Source organism: Phalaenopsis equestris, unplaced genomic scaffold (assembly GCF_001263595.1).
Source record: "Phalaenopsis equestris unplaced genomic scaffold, ASM126359v1 Scaffold000002, whole genome shotgun sequence".
NCBI lineage: Eukaryota > Viridiplantae > Streptophyta > Magnoliopsida > Asparagales > Orchidaceae > Phalaenopsis > Phalaenopsis equestris.
The window spans coordinates 73,326,265-73,338,910 of NW_018164444.1; the positions used below are offsets into that span (position 1 = coordinate 73,326,265).

Below are 12,646 nucleotides of genomic sequence, written 5' to 3' on the forward strand. Positions count from 1 at the left end.
GTTGTTTTTTCTTCTTCTAATACTATGATTTTTCAAGATAATAGTGATTATTACAGTGATAAAATGCAGTTCTTTTAAATAAAATACAGTTCTTTTAATAAAAATACAATTTTCGTATACAAAACATGACTTATACTAAATAATAAAGTCAAATAAAACCCTAATAATGTCATAAAGTCAAATAAAATCATAAATAATGTCATAAAGTCAAATAAAACCGTAATAATCTCATAAAGTCAAATAATACCGTAATAGAGTGAAATAATAGTACAAGAATAATACTTTCAAAATATAACATTAATAATATCATAATAATGTGGTAATAATATTTTACTACAACGTTAATAATATCATCGAAATATAACCATAATATTACAGTAATAATACTGTAGCACTACGTGAATAATACCATCGAAATATTATCACAATAATACCGTAATAATACCATAATATACAATCACACCAGAATAACACCTGATATTTGTTGCATTGTATTATTTTTGATAGGTTTATGAACCCACGATCAATGAGCTGTAGATGCCGACTATCTATGGTTAGAGATGCGTTGGATAAGGTGAGGCATTCAATATCCGAGGATACGAGAAATGAGCTCAAAGCAATGAATGTTGAACAGTACTTGGACATTCCTCCATATGCTCAAGAGAATGTCTTGACACTTCAGATCTTAAAATGTTTGCAGCAAGATAAAATGATTTTCAAAATTGGAGGGAAAGAGTTGCGACTGTTGTCCGATAAAGTTGCCCTGCTAATTGGCATGTTAAATAGAGGTGCAGTGTCAAAGTGGAGTAAACGTCCATTTTGTGACGTGGATGCCCAGTAGATGAACAATCTTTTGGACTTCGTAAGAGGGGGGTCTTCTACTCCTTTTGCTAAATTATTTATAAATTTTTTGTTATCTAATTCATTTTTTTGCTCGAGTAATTTTAGTGTACCCGAAGGACTTAACAACTTTGAGGAGAACATAGAGACTTTTGTCTCATTTAATTGGTCGGTTGTGCTCTGTGATTTTCTTATAGAGCAAATCAATGCAGTGATCATCAATTTTTTGTGGAACAAGTCTATTGGATACATAAATTGTTTTTTTTTATTTGTTTACGGTCAGTATATTATAGAACCTAAACATCGTTACTGTTTATTAATTATCTTTTATGCTGAATACTTTGTATTTTTTATGCAGCTCTGATTTTTTTAGCATACACCTGTGGTAACGTCTGCTAATGCTGAGGCCTGCTGAGGCCAGACCTTAGGATGTTGAGATGGCCAACAACTGTTAGCTTGAACTCCTCGCAGATAGATGTGGCCTTTAAGAGGCTGACCAGTTAGCAGGTCAGTCATTTACACTGTTGTTAAAAAACTTATTTTTGGAATAGTGATTAAGATTTTTGTATCCTGAAATGTCTTGCAGTTCAATGATAAATTCTTGGACCTACAAGATGAGGAAATAAATTTTCTGGTCAATCCAGATAAGTGACTACCTGATATTTGTCAAATTCGTCATCCTGAAATTAGAGCAGAACTTCCTGTAACATTTGATATAGGGTCAATTGTTGAAGAGGAGACTGCCCTAGAATCAATTTTCAATGTAATGAACAAGAACAACCTTGCAAGAACCTTGAAGCAATAATTGATCTTATCAAAGGACAGGAGAAATAGTTCAAAGAGTTCTGAGGAACTCTTAATACAATTACTGTTGGAGTTTCGGGTCTGGAAGACCAAATGTTGAAACTACAGAATAAAAATTAAAAAAATGAAAATGACGGTGCTGATATAGGCATAGTACTAGAGGAAGCATATGCCCAGTCCCCCTCACCTGCTGTTGTAATCCCACATACTGACGAGGAATATGCCCAGCACCCCTCCCCTCCTATTGGAATCCCACATGCTGTTGAGGAATGTTCCAGGCCCCCTCCCCTCCTGTTGTAATCACACATGCTGAAGAGGTATCTGCCCAGCCCCCCCTCCCCTCCTGCTGTAATCACACATGTTGAAGAGGTATCTACCCAGTCCCCCTCCCCTCCTGTTGTAATCACACATGCTGAAGAGCAATCTGCCCAGCCCCCCTCCCCTCCTGTTTCTGCTTGAATCCCACATGCTGATGAGCATTCTGCCCAGCCCTCCTCCCGTCTTGTTTCTGCTGGAATCCCACATGCTAATGAGCATTCTGCCCAGCCCCCCTCCGGTCCTATTTCTGCTGGAATCCCACATGTTGATGAGCATTCTGCCCACGCCCCTCCCTTCTGTTATAATCCCTCATGTTGATGGGGAATCTTCCCAGCCCCCCTCTTCTCCTGTTGGAATACCATATGCTGTTGAGGAACCTGCCCAGCCCCCCACCCAGTTGATTTCCAACTTATTGCATAGGGTAAAGGGTCGACGCAGTAGTAGGAAGAAGGTTGTGAGCTCCCCTTTCACACCCTTTGAATATAAACGAAGGAAAACATCAAAGGATGCTGAAAAGATTTTGTCTGTTGATGAAACAATGACTGATGAAGATACTACTGGCTCTCTAGAAAAAACACATGTACAAATTTCAGAGATTGTAGAGCAAATACTTGATATTGTCAACTCAAATCAGTCAATTGTTGCTACTGCTGCCACCCCAGAACTTGCTGCCACCTCACCAATAACTGCACCAATAACTGAAACAGCTTTGCGGTTAGTAGTATATGTACCTCTAGTACATGCACCAATACCATCTGTAGTGGAAGTATCTGAAACATCGGTATTTCTAACCCAATTTGGATTAATTTCTTATATGTAGTTTATTTCATTTGATATTTCAATAGCTTTGTTTATGTGTAGTCCTCATTGACTGAGAGGCACGTAGATTTTCCGGGGCAAGCACTGATATTTGAGAAAATGCAAATAGTAATTGATCAGTGCTTGTCACAATACCCTGTAAAGTGAGTAGCATTCAATTGGTCGTTTCATCACAATGAGGTGAATGTGAGGTGATATAGATATTATTTTTACCCTTCAGGAATGACTTTATTGTCCACCTAAGAGATAGTTCAATCTATATTGATCGGGGTATGAAGGAAGATGTCTTGTGCAATGGATGGATTGAGAATGACCAGATGGATGCATTAGCCCTCATTCTTCATGGGAGAAAGACTCAAACTCCAACATCATTTTGGCGATATCTATATGTGTCCTCTTTATACTATGTATACAAATAAAATAATGGTCGTCACAAATTTTTTATGCAGTCGATGATTATATTAAAAGTGTGTCAATTCATGCAGGCCTATCGGAAAATGGAAGGTGGTGACAACTTAAAATTTTTGCGCCACATTACGAAGGAAGCGATGAAAGATGCTGAGATTATCTTATTTCCCATTGTTGAAAACCAGCATTGGATATTGTTGATTGTTAACTTAAAGAATAAGAAATGGAGAATATATGATTCATTACCTAACAAAAAACATAAGGCAGCATGCGAGCACGTTGTAAGTCATAAACTACATAATATGTCAATAACATTCTGATTTTGTCATGCAATAAAAAAGGTGTCATCCACCTTTGTAGATATTAATGTTTGCAGCGGATGTTAGACTATGTTTTGGTACGAGAAAACCTAGATCATGGGGGCTGACAATGGTTAAGGGCGTACCAACTCAAAGTAACAGCATTTACTGAAAAACTAGTTGAGGCCAACCCAGTTGATTCGAGCAAGGAGCTGCGGTGGCAGGATGAAATGGCAAGATTTCGGCTGAATTAGCATATGAAATATGCATTTGGATCTCATTCATTAAAAAAGATTGAACTGATGTGTTTACTTTATTGTAATAGATTTATTTCCAATCAAACATTCATATTAACTGTTGTGTATTTGGTTGTATAGCAAATGGGACATTAATCTATTGTTGGTATGATTGTATAGATTTATTGTTGTATTGTGGTTTTATCTCTGCAGTATTCATACTGTTGTAATAGATTTACTACGCTGGTTGTATTTTCGTTTCTTTATAGTCGTGTTCAGGTTTTATTCATGTAAAGCGTTTCACGAGCGCTGGTTTTATTAGAATATGTCGCCAAATACTCCAATGAAACCAGGCGGATCAACAGAAATAAACTTGTCTTATGTCAACCGCGTTGGTTGTACTTAGGTATTTTTACGGTTGTGTTCAGGTTTTATTCTTATGAAGCGTTTCACGAGCGTTGGTTTTATTGGAATATGCCGCCAAAAATTCTAATAAAATCAAGCAGATCGGCAGAAATAAATCTGTCTTATGTCAACCGTGTTGGTTGTAATTAGGTATTTTTACGGTCGTCTTCAGGTTTTATTCTTATGAAGTGTTTCACGATCATTGGTTTTATTGGAATATGCCGCCAAAAATTCTAATAAAATCATCGGAAGAAATAAATCTGTCAACCGCGCTGGTTGTACTTAGGTATTTTTACTGTCGTGTTCAGGTTTTATTCTTATGAAGCGTTTCACGAGCGCTGGTTTTATTGGAATATGTCGTCAAAGATTCCAATGAAACCAGGCGAACCGGCAGAAATAAATCTGTCTTATGTCAACCGCGCTGGTTGTACTTATGTATTTTTATGGTCGTGTTTAAGTTTTATTCTTATGAAGCGTTTCACGAGCGTCGGGTTTTATTGAAATATGTCGCCAAAGATTCTAATGAAACCAGGCGGATCGGCAGAAATAAAAATGTCTTATGTCAACCGCACTGGTTGTACTTAGGTATTTTTACGGTCGTGTTCAGGTTTTATTCTTATGAATTGTTTCACGTGCGCTAGTTTTATTGGAATATGCCGCCAAAGATTCCAAGGAAATCAGGTGGATCGGCAGAACTAAATCTGACTTATGTCAACCGCGCTGGTTGTACTTACGTATTTTTACGATCGTGTTCAAGTTTTATTCTTAGGAAGCGTTTCACAAGCGCTGGTTTTATTGGAATATGCCGCCAAAGATTCCAATGAAATCAGACGGATCGGCGGAAATAAATCTGTCTTAAGGCAACCGCGCTGATTGTGTTTTGGTTTCTTTACGGTCGTGTTCAGGTTTTATTCATGTAAATTGTATCACGAGCGCTGATTTTATTGGAATATGCTGCCATAATAACTCCTAAATAAAATCACAGTAAAACAAATGTCTGTTTCAACTTAAACAACAATAATACAACAATAAAAACTCCTGAATAAATAGTCTATATATTATCATGTAGGTCAATCAGTAAGTTCGTATATGTCCCTCTTTGTTGTGTTTGAGAAAATTCATGTACATTGATACTATTAATGAGGAAATGTCAGGAAAAAAGTCTAGATCGAATAGACAAAATTTCAGAATGATCGATTTCACAACCTAACTAAAGTGATCTGTCATTGAAAATAAATTTAGATCGCATTTCGGAATGCTATCATGACTTGAAACATTATCTTTCTCCTTTCTTGTATACAATATTACATGTTAGCGAATAATCTTTCATCAAACAAAAACAGAACTTAATATTATAGGTAACATTTACTTTTGTATCACTTGTTTTTTTCTTAGTACCTTTTTAACCTTGCATTGGATATTCCTTTTGGCCGCATCTTCATGAGATCATTCACATTTCTCTCTTTACTCGGTGTCTTCTTTTCTTTGATTTTTGACTTTTCCGGATGGTCTCGTCCACTCATAACGGCTTCGACATCGATTTTAAGTTTATTAAATGCCCCCATCACTAGCTTCTCGGCTAGTTCATGGCCCCGTGTCCTCGTGCCGATCTGGTATGCAAATTTATGAATGTGATTGAGATTGATGAGTCCACTTGCAGAATTTGGCAACATTTCTGACACCTTACAATTTGCATAATCATAACTATATGACCCTTTTAGCATTAATAGTCCACCGAGGTAATATATTTATCAGGGATTTTTGTATTATTTTTGTGCTGAATAACCCTTAGAGCATGGGCACATAATAAGCCCATCATTTCAAATTTTTTACAACTACAGGTAATATCAGAATTACCTCTGTCCAATTTAACAATCCAGAGTCTGGCTCTGTCCTTATTATCGAGAGTTCGGATATGAAATTCTGAACCCATAGTAGGGGAGCACTCCACAGCAAGCCCACACAAACCAAGTAGAAACCGTGCTTCAAACATTGAATATAACTTCCTTGTGTAAAGTGGAGCAACCTGTCTCAACATGGGACTGCTTTTAACGGTGGAAGAAATTGCAGACGGCTGGCATTTAAATTTTTCATCTTTTTCATTTCTTCTTCAATCCTTGATGGCATTTTCAAGACCCAAAAAACATTCGGTCAAGGTGTTTGTTGCCTTGGAGACGTCATGGCAAATCTTATTCGTGGACTCATTTCTTTGTGTTGATGGGATCCTCATTCCAAAAATTTTTTTATTGAAGGCGGTTGACCAATTATGTCTGATATTATACAATTCATCCAACCAAACATTCTCGTATAGGTTTCCTTTCTCGATCATTTTACCCCAAGTTTCTTCAAATTCCTCTTCAGAGTCACATCTACTCAAACATTTATAAAAAATATAATTGACTCTCTTGCTACCCACGCCACAATGGACTTTTGAAGATAACTTCTTGTAAATGTGTCATTGACATAATCTATGTCTGGTTTGCGAAAAACGCTCTACAATGGCTTTAGACATTGCTTGGTCCTGGTCAGTGAATATTGTTATTGGATGTTTGTTATTCATTATACGGATAAAATCTTTGATAACCACTTGAATGATTCAATCGTTTCATCTGTCAAAAAACCAATACCAAATAAAACATTCTTTCAGTGGTGATTCACACCGATAATCGGAACACAACATAAATTGTATTTATTTAGTCTATAACTTGTGTATCAAATATTATTACATCCCCAAAATAGTTATAATCAATCCTGGACATCCCATCGCACTATAAAAAATTCACCAAACATTCCGCCTCATCAATTTGGAAATCACACGCAAACATTGGATCATTCGCTTGTCTAGTGGTGAACAATTGTATGAGAGAATTAGCATTCCCTAATTCAATTTGAAATCTTCTCTCTTTGTATGAAATTATACACATCTCTCTTTGTGCAATCAAGATTCTCCACTCATCTGACATCAGTAGCAAGAAATTTGAATGCATCACTGGTTCTAATCCCTAATTTTGTCATTGATCTAAGGATATCAGCACTGACGTCACACATATTTCTGTTGTAACGCAGTAGATGTTTGCCACCGTCCTCCGCCAACGGATGGTTGTGACTTTCTATGAATTTCTTTACCGATCAGTTGCTCTCTAAATCAACGAAGTATTGGATCATGGTTGGACAACCAGTCCTTGTGTCTGCTCTTTTGAACCTCGCTGTGATAGTGTCATTCAACTCTTTCTTGAAACCAGCATTACTACAAACAAAGTCTTTTGTCTTAAGCTTCTTTGAATTCGGCCAAAAACCATTGTGTTCCTTTCGCACAGTAAATCCAATATGGTGTGCATATAAACAATACTGTTCATAGGCTTTCTTCTTGTTGTGGACCACTCTGCATGAAGTAATTTCTCTGCCTCGGGTGACTGCAAATTTAAACATCATTAATACAATGTTACAATACATAAATAACACGATAATAATACCATAATATAACCCAAATAACACCATGGCAATGTCAATATAACATGTCGAACAAATGTCGTTAAGAAATGTTACTAGCCTCATAAAAAAAACAAGTCTGCAGATCCAATATTACTTTAATAACACTGTGATGCTACCAAAATAACACCAAATCCCCACAAACAGTAACCTTACATTGTGATACTACCAACATAACATTGTGATACTACCAAAATAATATCAAATCCCTACGACAGTAACGTTACATTATGATACTACCAAAATAACACTGTGAAAATAACACACTACCAAAATAACACTGTGATACTACCAAAATAACACCAAACCCCCAATAATATTATAACGAAAAATCAGAAATGGAAAACAACTGCAAAAACAATCAGTATATAACAGTGACATTATCTAAATAACACCACATCCCACCCTTACCAAAACTTAGCATTACACGTCATCTAAAAACAGAGCAAACTTCACTAACAATAAATTTATTCCTTAAAACCTAGAACTGCATTCAAACAAGTCTTCAACGTACCTGCCGATGTCTTTCTGCCGCATCTAAACTCTGCTCTCTAAACTCTGCTCATTCTCATTATTCTCGAAAATATTCTGAGATTTCAGCTCATTGTTACGTTTCTCGCAAGTATTTTGAGATTCCAGCAATATTTCTTCGTCAAAAACTATTTCCATAGAACCAGGTCCAGCGAATACGAGGCAACGAAATGAGAATATCCCGAATACCTAAACCCTAAAGGAGACCAAATACCACTTTTTTTCAATTGGCGGGAATCGAAAATGACAAAAAGACGTTTTTTTTTTGGCAGGATTCGGGCCGAGTAGGACATAATATGACAGATTTTTTAAGGTGAAAAATCCACGTTGTATCGAATTTCATGTGGCCGTTTTTAATTCGATACTGCATGCAGGCATTCATGCGGTACACGTACCGAATAAAAATTCCTTTATTAGAGGCCATCTCCCATCGACACATAATCAAATATAATAAGAGTAAGGTTTCACTTATGGTGTTTCTTACAGAAAAATTTAAAATACTATTGACAAACTTGAAGTTAATAGAATTCACTTTATGAGCCACCAAGAGAGTAAACTATCAACCAGATGTTATCCATACGAATTTGTAAGAAATTAGTAAAATGATATTAAAATATTAAGAACCAGCAGTTTTTGTAAGAAATAGAAAACAATGTTCCAGTTAGCTAAACTCAAGTAAACTTAACTAAAGCCAACTGTTCAGTTTCGTTAGTGACTGATACATAGGGGAAAAAAAAAAACCCAATGATAGATTATCATTGGTAAACTTAACAGCAGTCTCATTACTATAATAGTAAACTTAACAGCAATCTCATTACTATAATAGTAAACTTAACAGCAGTCTCTAGCAGCTCATATAAGTACAATTGATATAATTACTCAAAAAAGAGTAATAACATAAAAGAAAATACAAATAACAATAGGAAACTCGCCAAAATAAAAAACCCAATAATAGAAAACAACCAAGCTTCACCTCTCATTACGCACAAGTAACAGCTTACAATTAACCCAACAAGAATTTCTAATACAACTCACCCCTTATTTCTGAGCATTAAAGCAGACTTTATTGCATAATTTCATGAAGAGAACAAAAAATATAAAAATTTTCGAGATTTGAAAGCATAATTGATTGTCATCTTGCTTAATTGAAAATATCATTGATTGTAAAGCATCCAAAACTTCCATAATAGAGGTTGAAGCAAATGTTCACTGTATTTCCTTTCTTAAAATTCCAACGCCCCAGCTAAGAATGAGCGAATTCAAATAATTAAGTTCTTAATGACCAGAATCTGCTTTGATTGCTTGTAATATAATTAAAGATGTCAATAACACATTCTTTCCATACAAGAAATATTATTTCATTATTTATTTTTACAATGAAATTTAAATTTGAAATCTTCTCAAATTTAAAAGATTATCAAAATCTTTCACGATAATGGTAATGATAATGGCAACTGAAATTTTCTAAAATGGAAAATTTTCCATAAACTACTTTACACCGTTCTAGGGTTCCTAGATGTTTAGAAAGCGGATTTAGCAGGGGAACTAGTCGTGGAATAGCAAGGGAATGATAATGCGCAAATTCGACAGTGTTTGGATGGGGATAGAGTCATTCGGAGACTATCCTGGCTAAAAACAGTGAAGCGATGACAAAACGGCAAGCTAATGATGACAAGGAAGTTCCACCAATTGTCCTTGAACAGACTACAAACACTCAATTCCAAAAAGAAGAAGATGCAGCACTCCTTATGGTAAAAATCAGAGATTCCAATCTCCAAACTACACATAACAAAGTTCAAAGTTCCACAAAACAAAACAAATCAACCATAAATAAGTCCCTAATTGAAAATAACTCTAATTAGAAATAGTGAAATAAAAAATAAGCCAGTAATGGCAAAGATTTCGGCAAATTACTAATCAGATGGTAATTGCCGGTTCAACCCTCCCATGATTGTGGAAAATCCCGATTTTGTGATACCGCAACGGGGAATCACGCGAGTTTGCAATCCCAGATCGGGAGCTCCTTTGCTATTACTTATTATTGTATTGTATTCATATATGGATTATCATTGTACTCTTTTCATAGTTGCGCACTAATGACCAACTTTTTATACAAAAATGACATTACTTGCAAAGTGCATCAAAAGTCATGTTGTGTTCAAGATTAAATTTCTACAACAACAAAAAAATCAGATTTCCATCAATACCTTGTTCAATATCATACAGTGGGAGGAATTTAGGGCAGGAGAGAAGTTGGGGAAAAAAGATAGAGGAAGGTTAACAAATAAATTATTTGCATAAAAAACAATTAATATGGTTTAAAATAACATAATTACTAGAGGTTGTTAATGAGATTATTTATGCCATTTTCTCTTGTAGTTGCATTAGTGATTTTGAGGCCGCTTAGATTCTACTCAAAACCACCACTTCTTACTGTTCTCCCAATTTTTGTTGAGCTTTGATACAAGTTTTCCTACCTTTGGGAAATATTTTCCCAGATTTGAAAACAGAAGGCAAAGATGATCGAAGCAAAGTCTGGAAATCCACCACAATCAATCACCGAAACTCTGGAAGCAACAGTGGCAGTGGCTTGTCCAAAACCTCTGAGCAGTGACCTTAACACAAGAAATAAGAAGGGGTGGTTGCTATTTTTCATTGGTGAAGGTTATTTCCTGCAGCAATGCGTGTTCTCTTGTTTCAACTTTTTATTTTGCTCTGGTGAAAACTGGTGGTGGTGGAGGAGAGCCTTGGGTTAACAATGATGGGAAAACAGGGAACCTAGTGGTGGCTGAAGGTGCTGGAGATGGGAGTAAAGAAAAGAAAAAACAGGAAAACCAAAGTGAGACTTCCATTAGGCAGGCATCAGGTAATCGTTCTTCTGCGAGTCGGAAAATCCTAGAACTAAGAAAATGCCTCTCATCAGTTTCTCTACTGTCTTCTTGTTTAGGCAAGATGGTCTTAGTTAACCCCACTCATCCAGTTCTCTAATGTCTTCTTTTTTAGGCAAGATAGTCTTAGTTAACTGAACAAGCTGTCATACAAAACTACTTCCTAACTAGGACTGCAGGTTACTGGAAATTCCGGCAAGCTTGGCAAAGTGGGCATCCACCATCAGTGATAGAAGATGGCAGCTAATCCAAGACTTGAAACCTATGGCAGGAACAAGTGGTTTTGCAAATTGCGAAGGCAAAGTACAAAAAAATAACAGAATTTTTCCTGGCATTGTCCCGTGGCCGAAACCAAGCAATGGTGATTGGAGGGCAAATTCAAGAAAATTCTTGAGTGACAACCAGACTAGGTGGAATCTATCAAGCATTTCCCAGTGCAGAACTCTTAATCTAGCCACAAGATGTCAATGGGCGGCAGACTTTGTGTTGGTGTTCACTCTGCTATAAAAGTTCATGTAATCTGTTCTTCCTCAATTTCCTTAGTAATAAGTTTTCAAGGGCTTCTTGAAGATCTAGTCTGCAAGAGATATTAGTCCATTTTATTACACATTATCAACATCAAACATAAGTAAAGTCATTTGAATACCCCAAAAAGATAAAATGAAGTTCATTCGGAACAATTAAGTATTGTTGTCAATCCTAAATTGAAAAATAATCCTAGGCCGCTACCTCATACATCGAAATGAAACATTATGACCAAGAGAAGATGAGAGTGACTTCAGGGAACTTGGGTTTTTTGAACAAGCACATTCAGCCATACAAGAAGTAAAAATTTTGTGTGAACTGCCAGGGGAGCCTACGCTACAATCATAACAAAAATGTAGGCAGAGGCATCAAAGAAAACAAATTGCAGATTACATGACAAAAAAATATACTTGTGACATGATTTTTTCTAATTACCAAGAAGTTGAAGCTCAAGAGATCATAGGCGGACAGTATTACTATTACAAACTGTTAACAAGCCAGAAACATTTTTACATTCACACATTCAATGTTAGTTTTGACTGAACAAGTCGCAGTCTGCAACAATTTTATTTATCCACATGCTGTCTTGAAAAGCTTTAATTAGAGGTAAATACCCTTGTAAAACAATTTGAAAGCCAACATGCCGTTTAGTTAGCCATGAGTTATGCCCTTAACAGTAAAATGTATATCTATGTCGTGTCAGATTGTATTCCCTCTTGTTGAAAAAACAATCAAAGTTAATTTACCAATAATCAATGTTGTGGTTTCAAATAAAGATAACCAACAGAACAAAAAGGCGCATACTCTCCACTAAAGACTCTGGATTCCCTCAGCTTTTGCTGCTCCTCATGGATATCTTCAATGTGATATCTCCCTTTATAATTTAGGTAAAATTTCCACAAGTAATCAATGTCATGTTGACGATTAAATGCATAGCCATCTTTCTTTGCAAGCTTTTGCTGCAATATGGATATAAATCTTTGAAGTAATAATAAAAAAATATATATTCCAAAATAACATATATATATATATATATATATATATATATAGATATGGTCTATAACATGTGTCTCTCTCCCCCACA

General features: G+C 35.9%; 1 protein-coding gene across 1 annotated transcript in view; it reads right to left on the reverse strand.

The window, feature by feature from the left end:
* LOC110039311 (callose synthase 10-like) overlaps window positions 1-12,646 on the reverse strand; it is a 207,574-nt gene that overhangs the window by 190,603 nt on the left and 4,325 nt on the right. Inside the window, 1 exon segment of the mRNA XM_020744331.1 lies at window positions 12,367-12,521. Coding sequence (XP_020599990.1) covers window positions 12,367-12,521 — 155 coding nt within the window.